Genomic DNA, 19,474 nt, shown 5'->3' on the forward strand with positions numbered 1-19,474 from the left:
TAATTATCAATTTTCCCAACAATTGGTATCAGAACTTGGTTGCGGATTTCTACTCGTTAAGAAGAAATGCAGTCCTTGAAGTTTGGGATTGAAAGGTTCGACGGGAGAATGAACTTTGGCTTGTGGCAAATACAAGTCAAGGACATCCTAATCCAATCTGGGCTACACAAAACGTTGAAAGGTATACCCACGTCTAGTTCCAGTGATGGTGCCGGAAAATCAGGTACTAGCGACGTGGATTGGGAAGATTTGGATCTGAGGGCTGCGAGTTCTATTCGGTTGTGTCTGGCTAAGAACGTCCTTGCTAACGTGCAAGGGACGTCAACGGCAAAGGAGCTTTGGGAGAAGCTTGAGGAGATGTATCAGACGAAGGGAATCTCTAACCGGGTGTACCTGAAGGAGCAGTTTCATACACTGCGAATGGCTGAGGGTGCGACTATTTCAGATCATTTGAGTGTTCTCAATGGAATCGTCTCTGAACTCGAAGCTCTAGGAGTTAAAATGGACGATGAAGATAAGGCCTTGAGGCTTATCTTGTCTCTTCCGTCTTCCTATGAACATATGAAGCCAATTTTGATTCATGGGAAGGAGAAGATTTTCTTCTCAGAAGTTACCAGCAAACTTTTGTCAGAGGAAAGAAGGCTGAGTGGTGGACAAAATTCTACACCTGAGAACTCGGCGTTGGTAGTTGCAAACTGGAAGAAAAAGAACCCTATGAAGGGAAATCTTGTATGCTGGGGTTGCGGGAAATCTGGACACCTTAAAAGAAATTGTCCAAAAAAAGGAGCGGATTCGGCAGATTGCTCCAAAAACGCTAATATTGTTTCTCTCGTTACAGAGAGAGATGATGATGTTCTTTGATAAGGGCATGTACATCCTCTGGCATGACCGCTAAAAATGTCAGGATAATGGATGTGTTTTATTAGCGGGTCCACATTTGCATACGAGACATTGGTTTGGTTTTTTGATGTCAGGTATGTGGTGGAAAAGGGTGTCGATGGCTGATGAACTTCCGGGGGAACCAAACATGGAAGTTGCACCATATTTTTCAGCAGGATTTTTTCGACATGTGCCAAAAATGAAAATTCTTGGAATGGTTTAATTCTAAGTGCATGTGCTCTTTATGGTGGAGCATGATAATTCTTGTGGAATTACTACTGTTGGTGTAGACAGTGTTTTGCAAGACATCCCAGGACGTGGGGATGGGCATCGGTCAAGATGCGGACTTGAGGTCTCAAGTGGAGGTTGCCAAATTTTCGCCAAGGTGGAGATTGTTGATAATGGCTCAAATTGTCAACAAGTGTGAAGATAATTGCTGAAAATATCAATATTCAAGTTAGTGGGCTCAAGTCATATTTATCTATAAGAGGATAAGGTTAGTTTTAAAAGGAGTCAAAGAACAACTGGAATTTGATTTTTGGAGAAAACGTGTGTGGATAAACATGTGGGTTGCAATGCTTATCTTCATCATGAAAAGACTTTGTATTCATGATGGTTTCGTTTTCCCAGTAGCAATTGGATTAAAATTGTTCTCCTATTTTTGTGATTAGCCATTATAAAAGGACATGCAGTCCTTGGTTAAGTGGGGATCCGAAAATTCAAATTGGTGAGAGCACTTTGTGACATTTACAAAGTGTAGAGAGTTTTTCTTTACTGGGTATTTGAGAAGGACAGTTGAGTGGGGTGTACAAGGGGTTAAGGGCTTGGGTTTGGGATATTAAACTTGAGCGGTTCAGGCTTGTACCATTGTACTCAATATTTCTCAATAGTAAAGAAGGAGACCGGATCACGCCCCGTGGACGTAGGCATATTGCCGAACCACGTAAACTATTTGTGTACATGTGTGATTGGTGTGTGTTCTCGTGTGTTTTCCTTCCAAACTTGTCTTTCGCATAAAGGGCTGGTGGGAAATTGGTAACCAATTAATTATCAATTTTCCCAACACATCAGATTAGCCATTTTACATTTTAGATGTGTATAATGTCATGCTACATGTAGCATGTATTGTTCACGTATCCATATAATTTATTTACTATTTCTCTCTCTTTCTTTAATATTTTGTTCTTTCTTTTTCTGTTTCTTCTTTCCCTCTAACGATTTTTGGGTTTCCCACCTCTCTCTCTCCTTTCAAGCAAGGGTTTTTGTCATTGATTAACATACTTGTGCGCAAATACACATCTTTATACATTGCACATGAATATATTAGCTTAAGAATGAACTAGAGAGAAAGTTATTCACTATAGCTGCGTACCTATTTGTTATTATTAGTTTTTGTCAGTTGTCTAGGTTACATTACATACATATGCAGTTTGTATACATATGACCATTTTGAGTTAGAAAAATATATAACCATTTTTAAAAAATCACCGTTAAAAAAAATAAAAAAATAAAAAAAAAAGACTGTTAGGAAGAAATACAGTCGAAAAAAATACAATCCTTATAAAATAATAATAATAATAATAATAATAATATTCTAAATGATATAAAAAAATAATAGGTAATGTGGTATTCTTCAAAACTCATTAGTTAAATTAGATAAAGTGAGTTTTGGTTATCCATTTAGAGCTTGTTTGGAATTGCATTTGAAAAATAGAGCTTTTAAGTCAAAAAATGCTTTTTGGCAAAAGCTTCATTTTTAAGTTTTTGCCAAAAGTGCGTTTTAACTATTTTTAGGCTTTTTAGACCTTTAAAAACACTTTTAATTTTTTTTTATCAAACAAATACTTTCTTCTTTAAATAAACTTTTTAAGTGTTAAATACACTGTTAGACCTCTTAAACAATCTCAGTCGGGCTTTAACAAATTTAATGTTTCAAAAGGTTGACAGGGTCCTTCTGATGGGCCAATTTTGGTTTTGCCCAATGAGGCCCATGTATAAGGATGGATAACTAAAACGTAGCACACACTGGGCCATCTCTTTTGCATTGAGCAACTGATATAATTCACGTAAACCTATCCGAGATTGAAATAAAATTAATTATAGGAAATAATAAAAGAGAAAAAGAAAGAGATAACCGCTTAGGGCAATTGTAGTTTTTCTTTTGTAAATTACGACACCGCATGAATTTCCTTCGAGAGATTTGATAGATTAGATAAAAATATCAAATACAATAGAGATGATGGGTGCGTTTGGAATTACGATTTCGTAAGAATAATCTATATTTTTAAAAGATATTGTAAAACGCAAGGCGTTTGGCATTGCGATTTACAAGCACTTAATCTAAAATAAGAAAAAAATATATATGATTTCTAGAAACAGGTTAGGAGGTGCTTATTTGAAAAAGCACGAATTTAAACTAAAATCACGATTTCGCATAACAAATATTTGATAAAATGTATTTTTTAACATATTTTACCAAACGCCTTTGCGATTTTAAAAATGCAATTTTTAAAATCCCACTTATTGAAACCGCAATCCCTGAAAACATTATATATTTAATTGAAATCAATTCCATAAACTTTTCCATTTATTTTAACTCAACGCCCACCCCTCACCACCGAAATTCACACCCACCTTCGAGCCCTCAATACTAAAGTCTCAAAAACCAACCAAGATAGTGGTATTGGTGGTTTTATCAACGAGTATTTTGTTAAGAAAATACAAATTATTTTTGGGTGTTTCAAGTTAAACCTTTAAGTGTCTGCTTCTTATTAGAGATGCAAAAGTTATTCTCATTCCGTTTGATGAGGAGATTTCAACTTATTTTAGAGAGAGATAATTATTACAAAAGATATCATTGATTCACTGATTACAATTATTAAAAATGTTAAGAAAATCATGAAAATATGTAGAATATTTGTGATCCTATCAAAATCAATTCATCCGTTATGTTTCTAGTATAACGGAAAAAAAAATACTTGACGAGCCTCCTCTAACTGCTCATGGGAACCTGTTTTGCCGCCCATTCTTGAACTCAGAAACTTTCAAAATCTGCATAAAAAGACCATTTTTATGCTTTCAACTCTCACCATTCCAAATATTTCAATCCCAATTCACCTTGCAATGGATCCCAATTCTACCCCATTTCCAGGTAATATTTCTTTTCCCCTTTCCTTCTCTGTTTTTCTGTTTAATTTGCTTATCAAATCACTCATATTTCTTCTCCAAAGCAGGCAAATCTCATCCCTCAAAACCCAAAACTACTAGAAAACCCACTGAACTTCCAATTTCTAGGTAATCAGTTCTTCTTCTTAAAGTTTTTTTTTTTTTTTTACCAGATTTCTCCTTCTCTGTTTCCAGGCAGAGGCGGGTGTTTGGTACCGTTTGCAACGACAACGTACCGGTAATCACTGTAACCCAAAAGCCTACAACCAAACCCTCAAGTGGGGTTCCTCAAAAGCAACCCAAATCGACCAAACTGAAGAATTCCCCTGAAAAAGCAAAACCCAGATCGAAGAAAAAGAGTGTTCGCTTTCCTGAGCAAGCCGAGGAAAAATCTGCAGAGAATGTGGAGGCGGTGAATGTTGTTGCGCCGGGGACTCCGGTGGCTTCGCCTGCTCAGACTGGGCTTAAAATTCCAGGCACGCCGTACCAGAGTGCGGAGAATTGCAGCAAATGCCGGTTCGATAGGCTGGAGACGTCGTCGTATTGGCTTGCTCAGATCAAGTTGGCGGAGTCCGTAGGGAAGCATTTCGTGTCGGTTGCTTTCTTTCGACTTGCCTTCGAATCCAGCGCAGAGGTTTGCTGTTTCTCATAATACTTCATGTTTTCTGTCTTTGCAAGTTTGTGCTTTGTTTCCAATTTACCTTCTTGTAAGAAAACCATTTTTTTATAAATTTGACACGAATTCAATACAAAATTTGATATATGACCCGTTAAATTAAATGGGTTATGTTAGAGTTGACTTATATAATTTTATACTCATGTCTTAACACAACCTGAACTCAACACACGACACTAGTATTGACAATTGTTTACACGACCTTTGAACTCAATAAGAATCCAACACGAAATTAACAGAAATGGTTTAATTAAATATGTCAGCTTATGATTAATCTATATAGACTAATACTCATGTCTCAACATGACCTGAACTTGATACTCGATCATGAATTGACACTCCTAGTTTGAATCATTCTTGGTACCAATTTCAATTTGTACTTAAATTTTCTATCGACACATTGAATATTTAATTGAAATTGTGATAAATTGTAGAGTTAGTATTCGAACTCAAGATCTGTTTTATAATATCATGTTAAATCACAAATTATTCTAATCGTACAATGAATAATCTAATGATTGTAACATGTTAATCTACTCGAAAGACTTGTAGAGATGTTTTAATATATCTTCAACACATAATCATTTTATTATGGTTACTTGATAAGTTATTAAGAATAACTTGCATATGGTCTTAAGATACAGTGTTTTTAGTGTATTTTCACCGTAAAAACAACTCTATTATTGAATCCAAGTCCTATGTTTAGAGTCTTTTGCCAAGAGTCACTATTCAAACGTCACTAAATCAATAGTGGCGTTTTTTGAGCTTAAAACGTCATCTTTGAAGGGTCACTATATGGATTTTTTTTTGTAATTAATTTTGTATTTGTTAATGGTGCGTTTAGCCCATTAGGAGCCTCCGTGTTGAGCTTAAGCGGTATTTGGTACGACACGGCTATCTATCTGAGCAGACAGAATGGAAAGAAGTTTGTATTGGCTATGGATTATTGAAGGATGGAAGCAACACAGCAGCTATTGAACAATCCGGGACAAGGCAACCTTGATCAAGGACAGACCAATTAAGGAACATTGATCGGTTGAAGAGGCTTGAAAACAAAACAAATTGAATCTGCTTAATTATGTTTATAGAATCTAGAATGTGTACCAAATATTGTCGGAAAGTAATACTACTCTTTACTTATCACATCCATGTTATACTGATTAAAGTTACGTATTTAAGTGGCTTACATTTTTGCTTTTTTAAGGTGATTAATATAAAAAGTCACTTAAAATACTTCACGTTAGCCGATATAACATAAATATAATAAATAAAAATGGAGAATAGCAACATTTATCCGTGTTTCTCATTCTAATAGCTACAATATTCTAGTGTCTTTGTTTTTAACACCTATTGATAACTCAACATAACTCTTACATGACAATATTGAAATAATAAAAGGACACAAATTTCCTCCAAATCGGTTTAGAGGAAATTTTCTTCAACCTACTCTAATAAGTGGTAAGTGTCGTTCAACATTTTCGGATTTTAAAAAAATTAATGTTTGGGTTCCTAAATTAGTAGAATGACAATAAATGACTACTAAAATATTAAAGAAAACATATAAGAGATGACATTTGTTACTTATTAGAGTAAGTTTTAGGAAACTTCTGTCCATAAAAGAAAATGATATTGATAATCAAATTGATAACAATACTTAAATGTGTAATACAACAATTTCTAATAAAAAACACAAAAAATAAAAATAAAAATAGAATCAAATTTTATTTTTACAAATATCTTTCATCCATAGGTCAATGAAAAAATATTGATACAAAATTAGAAGATTCTATTAAAAAAAAAAATCAAAAATCAAAAACTACCCTAAAGCCCCCTTCATTGCCAGCTTTTGTATATTTATACACTTTCAATGCTTGTCGGGTCCAAGTACTTTACATAATAATTTCAAAGCTTGACTTGCACCCTACAAGTTGAATTAAAAACAAGCAATATTTTTCCCTTTTCTCCTCCCATAATGAAAAAAAAAAAACAATATTTTAAATAATTAGGCTTCGATGGAGATAGTTGCACTTGCACACCAATTTTTAATCGGCAATAATAATTATTAAATTGATACTTACAAGATCAAACAAAGTCTGATCACGTGGTTTCTTCACTTTTGACTTCTGTAAACATCCATTGGGTACTGTTTCCTTCATTTTAGAAGAACTCTTCTCGATCTCTTCAGATTAATGTTAAAAAATATTGGATGAATTTTTCAACTTGTGGAGCTATTTATATGACTATGATGAGACTTGTAAATTTGTAATAAAACAAAAATAAATAAATAAAAATTGCCACGTCCATAGCAAGCGACTACCTGAATTTTATTTTTTTTTTAAAAAAAAAAAATTAATTAATATACTCAATTTAAGGAGTTGATTGCAAAAATTATAGTGTTCTAGAAATATTTGGCCGAATAATTATATAATATTGAGTTATGATAAATAAACATCACGTCCTTCCCTAAATAAGCCTAACCCAGTTGTTCCTGGGAGATTGGAAATGCTTTTTCTTGGCATATATATATATATATATATATATATATATAAAAGAACAATTCAATATTGGGTGGCTAATTAGTTATACGTACATCACGAAGAGGTCAAGCACAAAGTGTTAAGGAGTTGTATAAACCAATCATCATTGAACAAGTTTCCCAAGAATTTGGATTCATGGATATATATAACAGATGAATTTTCGTTTTCTTTTCTTTGGTAAGTTGTTTTTCTTTTGATAATGCATATATCTAATTTGATTTATCGGGATATCGTGCAAAGCGCCCCTTCGTGTGAGTCAAGTAAGACTCAAGGAGATTGAACCTTAGACGTAATGCTTGTTGGAATATTTTATATTTTTTAAATTAGGTTTATTAATATTTTCTTTAATAAGTTATTTCTCTTTATGTTAGAATATTTTTATTCTCCGTTATTATATTTTCTTGTAAGGTTTATTCTCTTTCTTATTTAGTTTAGGTCTAGCTACTTTAAAATTTCTTTATCACTATTCATTATCTCTCTATAAATAGAGAGTTATGTAATATTGTTTGATATATTGAAGATACAAGATGTAGCTCATACGTCTCTCTCTGCTTCCGCTCTTTTTTTTTTTTTTTTCTCTTCCATATTTTAGTATTTTATATTTTATATATATTTCAACAATACTTACGAGATACCAAGGCCAAGTAACTTACGACTCGAGATTGAGAGCCTCATTACAATTGGAAGCAGCCCACCTATTCGATCTGTAAAGTGTAAATGTTGTAACATGTCTTCATCTGCAATTAATAGTTCTATCACGTTAGGGAATACTACATTTTATTGGATTAAAACTTTATCAATATATATAGGGTAAAATCCACTTAACCCTCTCAAACTACCATCCCAATGATAATCTACCCCTCAAACTATCAATTACGACAATTTTACTCCCCAAACTACCAAAACAATGATAATGTACCCCAAATGCTAGCAAAATGACAAAATTACCCTTATAGAATTTTCAATAAGACAAAAATACCATTAAAAACTTGAAAAATAAATAAAATTTAGCATTTTGTTTTTATTTTAGTAAGGTTAATTTTGTCATTTTTTTAAAATTGGGGCTACATTATCATTGTTTTGGTAGTTTTGAGGGTAAATTGTCGCAATTGATAGTTTGTGGGGTACATTGTCATTAGGGTGGTAGTTTGAAGGGGTTAAGTGGACTTTACCCATATATATATATATATATATATATATATTCAAATGTTGCATAAATTGTCTTTGTCATTCTATAAAAGTGGTTGAAATTAATTAATATTCGTGATGGACCATAAATTGAGTATTGATGGGAGCTTCTTGAAGGACGCTTGGGCCCACAATCTCAAATTGTCGCTCATTTTCTATGGCTATATGACCTGAGTTTGAACCGTTCAGAGGATGTTTACTTCATCGACTCTCCCAGCTCCCTGTGTTTGACTATCACCTGTCCTCTCTCCCTACCTTCAATAGTTATGGATGCTTTAATTTGCCCACAATCTCAAATTGTCATCCCTCTCATGTGCTTTTGTCCAATTAAAACTAAGAGGGACATCAGAATAATTGGGATAATTATGATTACCGCCCTACTTGTTCAGGTAGGTGAGATTCATGTATATCGGCTTTCTCAAAATTATCGGCCAGAATTACTAGGAATTCGGACAGAAAATTATTAAGAATTTGAATCGCATTTCTTAACATGCAATTTGAACAAACAATTACTAGGAATTTGAATATGTTTGTGTCTAACAATGGCGACCAAAAAAATTAGCAAACATTATTGTGTTTACTGTCATCGAAAGGGACATCAGAAAAGTGCCCTTCTTCTATATATGTACGTAATAACAAATCACAAAGGTAAATTCACGATCAAAGCTTATAAATGTTACATAGCGTGATGACGGAAATGGACATATATATAAATACACGACTAATTAACCTAAATGCACCTTGAATCCTCAAGGATGAGATTGCCTACTAGATGTGAGAGAGAAATAAATATCGTGAAATTTTGGACAGCCAAATAAGCCTAATTAAAGATTACATATATATTTATAGAAGTTAAAAATAAATAAATAAAGATGTTTTAGTTGGAAAATGACTGACTTTGAGTTTGAAAACAAGAAATCCCACAGTATCCCAACCCCTACCGCCTGTGTTATTGACATTCTATTACAATTACTAGAAAATAACATAAGCACAAGTTAAGGGAATGTGAACTGTTAAAGTAATAGTTAAGTAATTACATCTTCCTATTAGCTTAAGCTTTTAGAATAACTGGTAATTTAACATGGTATCAGAGTCAAAATTCTGAGATCGAACCTTGACTCCGTCAATTCACCTTAATTTAAATTAAATATTTCACGTGTTGAGTATCTCTTATTAAAAGAGAGTTTGAACTTCCATTTAGGCTTATCGTTGCCAAAAAAACACTCTTTTCTTTCTCCATCACTAACTTAGGTATTGAAGTGACTCTTGTCTCTCTTAATCTGTTCTTTATCTTATAGGCACGGTAGATTCAAAGCTCGGTGTGCAATCAACTGACATTTTCGCAAACCGACCCGTGACCCATTGGAAAATCTCATAGGACACCTTAAAAGTTTGATACTGGTAACTAGGTCACAAGATCTGTAGCGTATATATGTTGACTCAAAGTTATGGTCATTAAGATTTTGTCAAAGCAAATTGATTCCTGGAATGAAATTTGCTTCAAGGATGCAATAAAGCGGCCGGGTCCCCCACTCCCCGTATATATATATATATATATATATATAATCCCTTCCCCGGCCAGTGAATTACTCACGTACACCTCGAAGAAAGTAGCCAATTAAAGTCAAAGGCTCAAACAGCATTGAAGAGCTAAACGCTTCTTTTCAACTCTTTCTTTCTTCTTCTTCTTCTTCATTTGTTGTTGGGTTAATTTATTCACAACCCACATACCCCTTTCCTCCCGATGCTGATCCAGCTGATCACGAAGAAATTGCTCTAGAAAATGGCTGCTGAGGGAGGAGGAAGCACTTTTGCTCACTCTCTCCAAGACACACCGGTCTGGGCTCTCGCCACCGTTTGCTTTTTCTTCATCTTTGTCTCTCTCTTGCTGGAGCACTTGATCCATCTCCTTTCCAACGTAAGTAAATTAATCTATAAAAGGACACAAAAACAAACACAAACTTTTCTTGCTTTTTACAACATCATTGGAACTAAGAAAAAAAAACACTACCCCACGAATGCTAATTGCAAATGATGAATTTCTAATTGGTGCTGTATTCAGTGGCTCAAAAGACACCGAAAAACTGCCTTGTTTGAGGCAGTGGAGAGGCTTAAATCAGGTAATTTAACAATTGAATTTGTCTATATATTTGCTATAGTATTTGCTTATTTTGATTGGGTGATCTGTTTGCTATTAAAGTAATAATTAATTGATTAAATTTATCTCTTTCCGGTAATTTAACATTTGCAGTATTGATACTGTTGGGGTTCATCTCGCTGATGTTAGCAGTAACTCAAAGACCCATTTCCAAAATCTGCATATCCACAAAAGTTGCATACACCATGCTTCCTTGCCACAAAAGTGCAGCAACGTTAACATCTGAAAGAAGATTGGCAGCAGCTGAGACAACTAACGCTTCTGATCATTGTGCTTCCCAGGTATTTAATTATAGTATTAATCTTAATTATCATATACTAGAAAACGAGGAAGTTTTTTTTATTGGTCTTTAATTGTGATGGATTTGCAGGGAAAGACCTCTTTTATATCACAAGATGGGATCCTGCAGCTCAACAACTTTATATTTGTGTTAGCTGTTATGCAGATTATTTATAGTGTTCTCACCATGGCTTTAGGAAGGGCCAAGGTATGCCTTGTTTTAATTTGCAGCTTGATTGTGAGCCAAATTACACCTTTGCTAGCTTTTTCAACCTTTTGTGAGTTTTGTAAATGTGATATATATGATAGGCTAGCTCATTAAAGTCTAGCCAAACCAAGAGGATGGGGGTGGCCGGAGTGGTCACCCCATTGGCTGCAGGCCACCCCTAGCCAATGGCAATGGGGGTGGCTGTTTCCAGCCCATGAGGCTAGGGTGGCCGGGTATTTTATTATTTTGGTCTAGGCTAAGTCTTGTTCATGATATTGATTATTTTTACCCTTTTTTTTTTTTTTTTTTAACAAAATAAAATAGAGAATCGATCGGTTACTTGTTCAATTTTTGCCAAAGAAAAATTCTAACATCTAAGTGAGTTATTTTTTTCGCTCAACTTGTGCATGCACATATTTCTATCAACTTACAAGAAGAATAAGTTATATCAGTTGTATTTAATATGAAAAAAATAATATTATTTTAGCCATTGTTAACTACCAAACCAAAATCAGGGGTTAAAATGAAAAAATAACTTTCATTTTTTTATTGTCTTCAAAGGTTAGCTCAATCGACTGTAGACCACGCCTAATGAAGCGGAGGTTACTAGTTCAAATCTCCTATCCCTCTTCCATTATGTGGACATGTAAAAAAAAAAAAAATCATTTCTTTATTGATCATTAATATCTCATTTAATTATTAGAAAAAAAAAAAAAAATCTCATTAAATTATCTCATTATAAGAACCTTCCTCTCTTCTTGCTTCTGATAACTAATTAAGAACTTTTTAATTAGTAAGAACCTAGCTAGCTAGGTGTTGATAGTTTTCTTTTTTCTTTTTTTAATTTTTTTTTTCATCTCCAATCGGATGCATGTCAACAGATGAGAAGGTGGGAAGCTTGGGAAAAAGAAACTCAGACAGTTGAATACCAAGTGGCTAATGGTGAGAAGTATTTCCTTTTTCCCACTTTTTTATTTATTGCCCTTCAATTTAAGCATCATGGAAATTACTTTTTGGTCATGCATGATGCAACTAGCTATTACTTCTTAGCTTTCGCATTAACTTATTAATACTTTTGGTCGCCAGTTCACACTTGTAGTCTTTGCTTTTATTTCTTTTATTTCTTTTTTTTTTCATTAAAATATCAAGTTTACACTTTCAAATAATGCATATTTTCTAATGTGACAGGAACAATGATTACCATTAGATTCAAAATTAATGATAATTCATTCAAAATTTAATAGTGCTAGAACAATTTGTAGTATGGCGTGAACAAGTTCTTCAAGGTAATTTAATCTAGAATTCCTGCAAAATAATAAGAAAACTCACCGGGGGGGTGTTTCAGTGAATCTCCCCTCCAATGTCTAAGTCAATTCCCTTGTGTATAGTGTATGCCCAATATCAATAATTGACTAGAGTTTGTACATGGTGTAAAGGCCTATTTATAGGCTAAACGGTTGAGCCCGATATGGTGAAGTTTCCATTTGACCCAGGATCTAGGATTTGATATGTGTGCATGATTTGCACAAGATCCGAGCATTTAATGCCATCCTATTTAGGAAGATACTATAATCCCAATCTTCCACCATTTTTGCACATCCTGCAATTCGGGGGATCGTAACTCAAAGATATTTGTCCATAAATATATTTCTTGGAGAGAACGCATGCACCTTTCCCAGGACACCATTGTCTCGGGCCTTTAATCTCTGAAACCACCCAGAAATCTTTTTATCCGCTAGCTAGCCGTTTTGTTTCAAGACATATGATCCGCAAATACTCACGACCCTTCGGTTCTGCGGAATGAGCCCATGGGCCTGCATTAGCGGTTTTATTCTTTTTACTCTTAGGTAGTCTTCTTTCTTTTTTTCTTTTTTCTTTTTTTCTGTGCTAGAAATACAACTTTTACGATAAAGCTATTGATAAATTGTTGGGGCAGTTCATATATAATTAATAAAAAAATTGACATATTAATTTCTTTTAATTAATTATTTCGTTAATTCTCTCGCATGCAGCAGGAATTTATTGATAACTTTGTAATAAAAATTGTAATGAGTTGCCTCCTTAATTTCTTTGAGTGGACGGTGGGGTAGATCACTACTAGATTGTATAATTAATAATGAATCTTTCAAACAAAATATTTTTTTTTATTATTTATTTTCAAACAAAAGATCCTAATTACAAACTGCTCCGGTTGTCTTATGCTAAACGTTGGTGTTGTTTTATTCTTCAATATATCTCCCATCGGAGGGGCTGGAAAGTTGGTAACTGCTATTTTTCCAACATTCATCAATTAGGTCAACTCTTCGCATTCATCAAAAGTCATCCATAACAGGATTTTTGGGATAGACTCCTCTCTAATCCTGTTGGACTGGAGAGGTCTCCAGTTATGGGTCAAGATGGTCCCAAGAAATATCCTAGGGCCATCATGTTACCACGTGTCTCACTTCAAAAATATTATTATTTTATTATTTAATGTTTTAAAAATAAATATAAAATAATAATAAAATAATGTAAGGTTTTTCTTCTTTTTTTTTTTTTTTTTTTGATTTTTGATATGGCCCTTGGGGTGGCCGGACCACCCCAAGGGCTGTATATCTCCCATTGGAAGGGCTGGAAAGTTAGTAACTACTCTTTTTCCGACATTCATTAATTAGGTCATGCAACTCATCACATTCATCAAAGTCATCTGTAACGATGATGCATGACTTTTGGTCATAAACATAAATGCTTCAAATTAAATATGCCTGTTCAAAAACGGAACCAGTATTTTTTATTTAGAAGGATAAAAGTATAAATAAAGAGTTAAACCTAATTTTAATGGGGTCGAGTTTAGTTTTTAAGCCTATATATATATATAACTTAATAAAAAAAAATCAAGATAAAAAAAAAAAAAAAAAATCAAGAGAAAGAGATTAGAACTATATCTTCTGATCATCTAATTTATTGGTGCATTTTATTTTATTTTCTAAAACCTCCTTTGGAACATTTTCATCAACCACACCCACCCATGGTGCACAAATTTATCATTGGTTCTCATTATAAACATTTTGTATAGGCACCTTAAAGTCAAATTCCTAAATGATAAAAAAGGCCTAGCTAGCTAAAACTATGAATTGCATAAATTAAGCAAAAATAAATAAATTGAAAAATCCAGATTTGTATGCTCCTGTGAACAATAACCATGTTAAAGCTAAATAACTTAGAAATTATAAAACCAAGAAGAAACTACCCAATTACATCTGGTCGTATGATGGTAATCTCCCTCCCAATTACTATGATCTCTTACTAATAAATAAAATGTTGGATCATTTACTAAGTTAAGAAAATATCTAATGTTTTTGTAATCACCTCCTCTATTATCTCCTCACATTCAAAACTAATTATTTTCAACTCTCTCACCATTCAATTACATTTTTTTTCACCAAATTTGTTAATTTAATATATAGTAATATTGTTACATACCACACGAACATCTCACAAATATCATATAAAGCTGACATGGTAAGGTTTAATAACTCGTGGATTAGCTTATATATATATATATATATATCCAATAATTACTAGACCTGATCACCACATCAGTTTTGTAAGATATTTGGGAATGTATATGAAGTATATAGCATTACTCTTTAATATATTCGTAGTAAATAATAATATGGAAGGTGCATCATAGCTAACAACATAAGAAGAATAACGAGGGGCGAGTCTACGGTCTAGGGCTTTGTTTTTATTATTATTATTATTATTTATTTTCTAATCCAAAAAAAAAAAAAAAAAAAATAGATGAACTCTCTAATAGCAAACCCAAAATGAAAATAACATTGCAAAAGTACAAACAAATTAATAATAGGAAATAAGCAAAACAAGTGATTCGGTCATTTCTGTAAGGCTGCATAAAACGGTTACTGAAGTAATAGAAACACAGATAGGGGCAAACCTATCTGAACCCCCTCTAGGACTTTGTTTGTTAGTGTGTTATTTGTTTGTTTTTAGTTTGAAAAAAAAAAAAAAAAAAAAAAAGTGTTTTAATGTGACTTAAAGAAAACAAAATACCAAAAACTTGTCTGTATTTTTCTTTTATGTCATGCCACTCCTCCCAGCATAAGACTAGCTATATATAAATCATTGTGTCCATTATTTTAGGGTTATTTGATCACTATGGGAAATAAAATTGGATTTAATGGGTCCAATATTGTTTATATAATTATATATTAGTAGAAGCTGATTAATTATACGCTATATATTGTCCTGTTTACAGATCCTAATCGATTTAGATATACAAGACAAACAACATTCGGGCGTCGGCATATGAATTCTTTTACAACAACAACTCTTCATCTTTGGATCGTGAGTTCATCTTCTTTCTTTCTTCTCATTATTATTGTGATGTATTAACATTTTTCTTCTTTAAATATTCCTCAAAGAATTAAGTCTATGTATTTTGCTTATAAATTTGAATTATTGGAGCAGAAATGCTTCTTCCGTCAATTCTTTCGGTCAGTGGCCAAGGTTGACTACCTCACTCTACGCCACGGTTTTATCTCGGTTAGTTTCTCTCATTTCTTTTTGGACGAAGTTTTTTTTTTAAACTGCGTTGAAATAATTTCCTTTAACCTAGTCTATAAAAGTGACATGTACCTATTTTTTTTAATAATAATGAGTTTTTAATAAAATTTATTTCAACTTTGTCGCTGTTATTGAAAAACATGTGCATCTCACATGTTTCAGGGACATATGTTACTTTTATAGATTAGGTTGAAGAAAATTCCTCCAATCCAGTTTGGAATAATTTCAATTTCTCATAATTATCATACCATATGATTCTTAAAATCCAGAGAATATATATAATTGGCAATATAGTGATGCATAATTGGAGAGAATAAAAATTTATATTTTCTTTTGGGCCATAGGCTCTCTTGAGGCCCACTTGGGCCTTGTTAGAAGTAGGCCTTATTCTATCTTGGGTCTTAGGCTCCTTTTCTATATAGTATTTTGTTTGGAGGGATGAGAGCAATTATCTATACACATGAATTTTTTGTAAAACGATAATAAATTAAAAAATGTTTGGAGATCTTAATTAAGCCATTAATCTTTTTTGGGATGAACAAGTGATGATCTCTTTCATTGATTGTGTAGGCCCATTTGTCAACAAATACCTCTTTCAATTTCCAGAAGTACATACAACGATCACTGGAGGATGATTTCAAAGCTGTTGTCGGCATCAGGTTCTGAATTTATTTGTACTCTCACTATAACTATATATATTCTGTGTTTATTTTGTTTGGTAATTTTGATTAAATATTTCACGTGTTGGGTTTTATTTAATTAAGCAAGAGTTTGAGTCGATACATGAAGGAGAAGAGTATTAGAATATTAATTAAATGAATAAATTTATTATTTCCGTTCAACTTAAGCTTTTGAAACAACTAATAATTTAATATGTTATCATAATAGAGATGCCGAGTTGCCAATTTCTATAATTCACCTCTCATTTCAGTTAACTATATCACGTGTTTGGTTTCACATATTAAAGGAGAATTTGAGTCAATTAAATTATTATATTCATAATTTTCTATCCGTTTAAACTTTTGAGACAATTAATAATTTAACATAATATCGATGCAAAAATCTTTAATTTGAATCTTGTTTCTATAATCACCTTTCGTTTCAGCAAAATCTTTTAATTATTGGGTCTCACATATTAATTATATCACTTTGCTTGGAACTAGCATATGTCCTTCACGAGCTATCTTTGCCAAAGTAATGCTAGTTACTATATATTTATCTTTCAATTGTCTAACAATGTTGACGTGGCACTTCAAATCTGCTATTAGATTTTCTTCTTTTTTAATTTACCAAGGATTAATCAAATAATTTGTTACAAATATTACGTGGCACTTAAAACACATCACCCAATGCAAATGAGTGTGGTAGCTTTCACAATATGATTTCCATCTTATCAAACTCAATCTATTTTTTTTCATCCTACGTGGACAGCCCTCTCATGTGGTTTCTCGTCGTCATTTTCTTGCTTGTCGATGTGCATGGTGAGCAAGAAGCCTTTATATCACTTCATGTTTCTTAATTATATTCAGTTCCTTCTAATTAAATTATCAACTTGTTAATAAAATAATATTAATTATGAACTTAATTAATTACACAGGTTGGCACGTGTACTTTTGGGTATCATTTCTCCCGCTAATGGTATGTATTCAAAATCTATAAAAGAGTTTAATTACATTCTACTACTTTGATTTTCTTTAATTTCCAATTTTGACATGCCTGCCTTGTAGATAGTTCTAGCTCTTGGAACCAAATTGGAAGTGATAGTAGCAACAATGGCCCTTCAAGTTCAAGATCAGAATAGTACTGTAATCAAAGGAGCACCTGTGGTGCAACCCAATGATGATCTCTTCTGGTTCAATCACCCCAAATTTGTCTTGACCTTATTACATTATACTTTGTTCATGGTACGTAAATCATAAAATTGTTGTCACTTTGGGCATGGAGTTGGTAGATAAGGATTCACTGCAATTATTTTTTCAAATCGCTAGTAATTTGAACAAGTAACGTGAGATACTTCATATAAAACCCGTATGTTCAAATAAATGCAATCTCTCACATTACTTATCAAAATTATGTTAACTGACTATTTAATTTATGATTTGTCCCAGAATGCTTTTGAGCTCTCTTTCTTTGTTTGGGTCACGGTATGACTTCTTTTCAATTTTCTCCTGTTCATACTATATTAAATTGTTTACTTATTTAACAAGTTTTTCTTTCTTTTACTTTTCAGTGGCAATATGGGATAAAGTCTTGCTACCATCAAAGTGTTGGATTTATCATTATCCGGGTGGTATTAGCGTATGTGAATACTCTTTCTTTCTCTTCTTACTTGGAACATGTTTGGGATTGTATTTGAAAAATAAAATTTTTAAGTAAAAAAAAAAAAAAAACTTTTTGGCAAATTCCAAAAGTGCGTTTTGGTCATTTTTAGGCTTTTTTGACCCTTAAAAATGCTTTTAATTGTTTTCATCAAACGGGTACTTTTTTTTTCAAACAGATTTTTTCTGAGTGTTAAACGCACTTTTAGGCCCCTCAAACGCACACTCAAAGAGGCTCCTACTCTTCCAATTTTCCCACCCCTTCCTTCTAAATTTATTTTCAAAATACCATGTCCTTTCAAGATTTTGAATTAATTTAGTTCACTTAATTCTAAATATTTTGAATAATTAATGTCTCCAGGGTGACAGTTCAAGTCTTATGCAGTTACATTACTCTTCCCCTCTATGCTCTTGTGACCCAGGTATATACGCATCTCCGTGTCTACATCAAGAAACGCTATACATATTCCTCTTATATGTACTTTTAATATTTGTTATTTCATAAAATAGTAATTTTTCCTGCCACGTCGAGGATTATGTTTAACACTTCTCGTGTTCGCGAACTTTTGGCGTAAAATATAAAATGGGATATTGTTTGTTCACAGATGGGATCACAATTCAAAAGCGCAGCACTAGAAGAGCAAACGGTGCATGTTGTAAAGCAATGGTATGCTGAAACGAGGGACAAGAGGAAAAAGAAGCAAGACCAATCGTCTACTGTCTCAAGCAGTAACAGGACCATGGGCTCGTCGGATTTTTCTTCTCATCACCGGATACTAACATTTTCTCAAGAGATGACTCATCCTTCCAGCGAAATCGGAAATGTCGAAGAAGGTGATCAAGAAATTCACCAAGATGAACTTGAGTTGGGCATGGTTTCATCTAATATTGCACACATAGAACTCTCAGAAGTCACTAAAATTTGAAGATAGTTTTGGAGAAGGAAGCCAGCTTGATCAAGAGGATTGGAGCTGGCTGCTCATTCAATATTCTTGTATACTTATAATTTCAAAGTTTTTATCTTATGTACATATTTTCTGTTAATCTTTCAAATTATAAAAACCAAAAACGGACAACAAGATTTACGTAAAACCAAGAAATAATTTCATGGCTATTCTAAAACAATATGCATGTCAAAAGCTCCAAAGCTGATAGAACGTAGAAAGTTACTGATGCAACATGGTGTTGTGAGAAGTAGAATCAGCAATCACAATAACTTAATTACAACTCTTTTATAAATTCTAAAAATATATATATAATAAATAAACTCTAAAAATTATAGGGAATGAGGGCAAAATTCTCTCAAGAGTGTTTCTTATTTATAAGACCAGGGAAAAACCCCAATTGACCGACCAAGCCGATCTTATTGTGCTTAAATAGAAGTTAGGAACGCAGCCCTCAAAAGAAAATTACAAAAATAGCTTTTATTACAAAGTCACTTGAGTGAACCTCTTATCACAAATTTGCTTGAACGAACCATTAAGCGAACTCTCAGTTTCT

General features: G+C 33.0%; 2 protein-coding genes across 2 annotated transcripts; both read left to right on the forward strand.

Annotated features, from left to right (window-relative positions):
• The first annotated feature begins 3,867 nt into the window (after positions 1–3,867).
• LOC148584203 (uncharacterized) lies at positions 3,868–5,857 on the forward strand. The gene is made up of 4 exons (XM_088519189.1): positions 3,868–4,030; positions 4,113–4,173; positions 4,240–4,678; positions 5,565–5,857. Exons 1-4 carry the CDS (start codon positions 3,952–3,954, stop codon positions 5,721–5,723), a joined length of 738 nt encoding a protein of 245 aa, XP_088375315.1. The 5' UTR covers positions 3,868–3,951; the 3' UTR covers positions 5,724–5,857.
• Positions 5,858–10,055: 4,198 nt separating this feature from the next.
• MLO3 (Seven transmembrane MLO family protein) lies at positions 10,056–19,042 on the forward strand. The gene is made up of 15 exons (XM_059574462.2): positions 10,056–10,363; positions 10,508–10,565; positions 10,697–10,884; positions 10,974–11,090; positions 11,972–12,032; positions 15,349–15,437; positions 15,561–15,635; positions 16,227–16,315; positions 17,088–17,137; positions 17,254–17,294; positions 17,384–17,560; positions 17,765–17,800; positions 17,887–17,954; positions 18,336–18,396; positions 18,580–19,042. Exons 1-15 carry the CDS (start codon positions 10,229–10,231, stop codon positions 18,898–18,900), a joined length of 1,566 nt encoding a protein of 521 aa, XP_059430445.2. The 5' UTR covers positions 10,056–10,228; the 3' UTR covers positions 18,901–19,042.
• The last annotated feature ends 432 nt before the right edge of the window (positions 19,043–19,474 follow it).

The sequence above is a fragment of the Corylus avellana genome, chromosome 8 (genome assembly GCF_965113065.1).
Source record: "Corylus avellana chromosome 8, dhCorAvel1.hap1.2, whole genome shotgun sequence".
Lineage (NCBI taxonomy): Eukaryota > Viridiplantae > Streptophyta > Magnoliopsida > Fagales > Betulaceae > Corylus > Corylus avellana.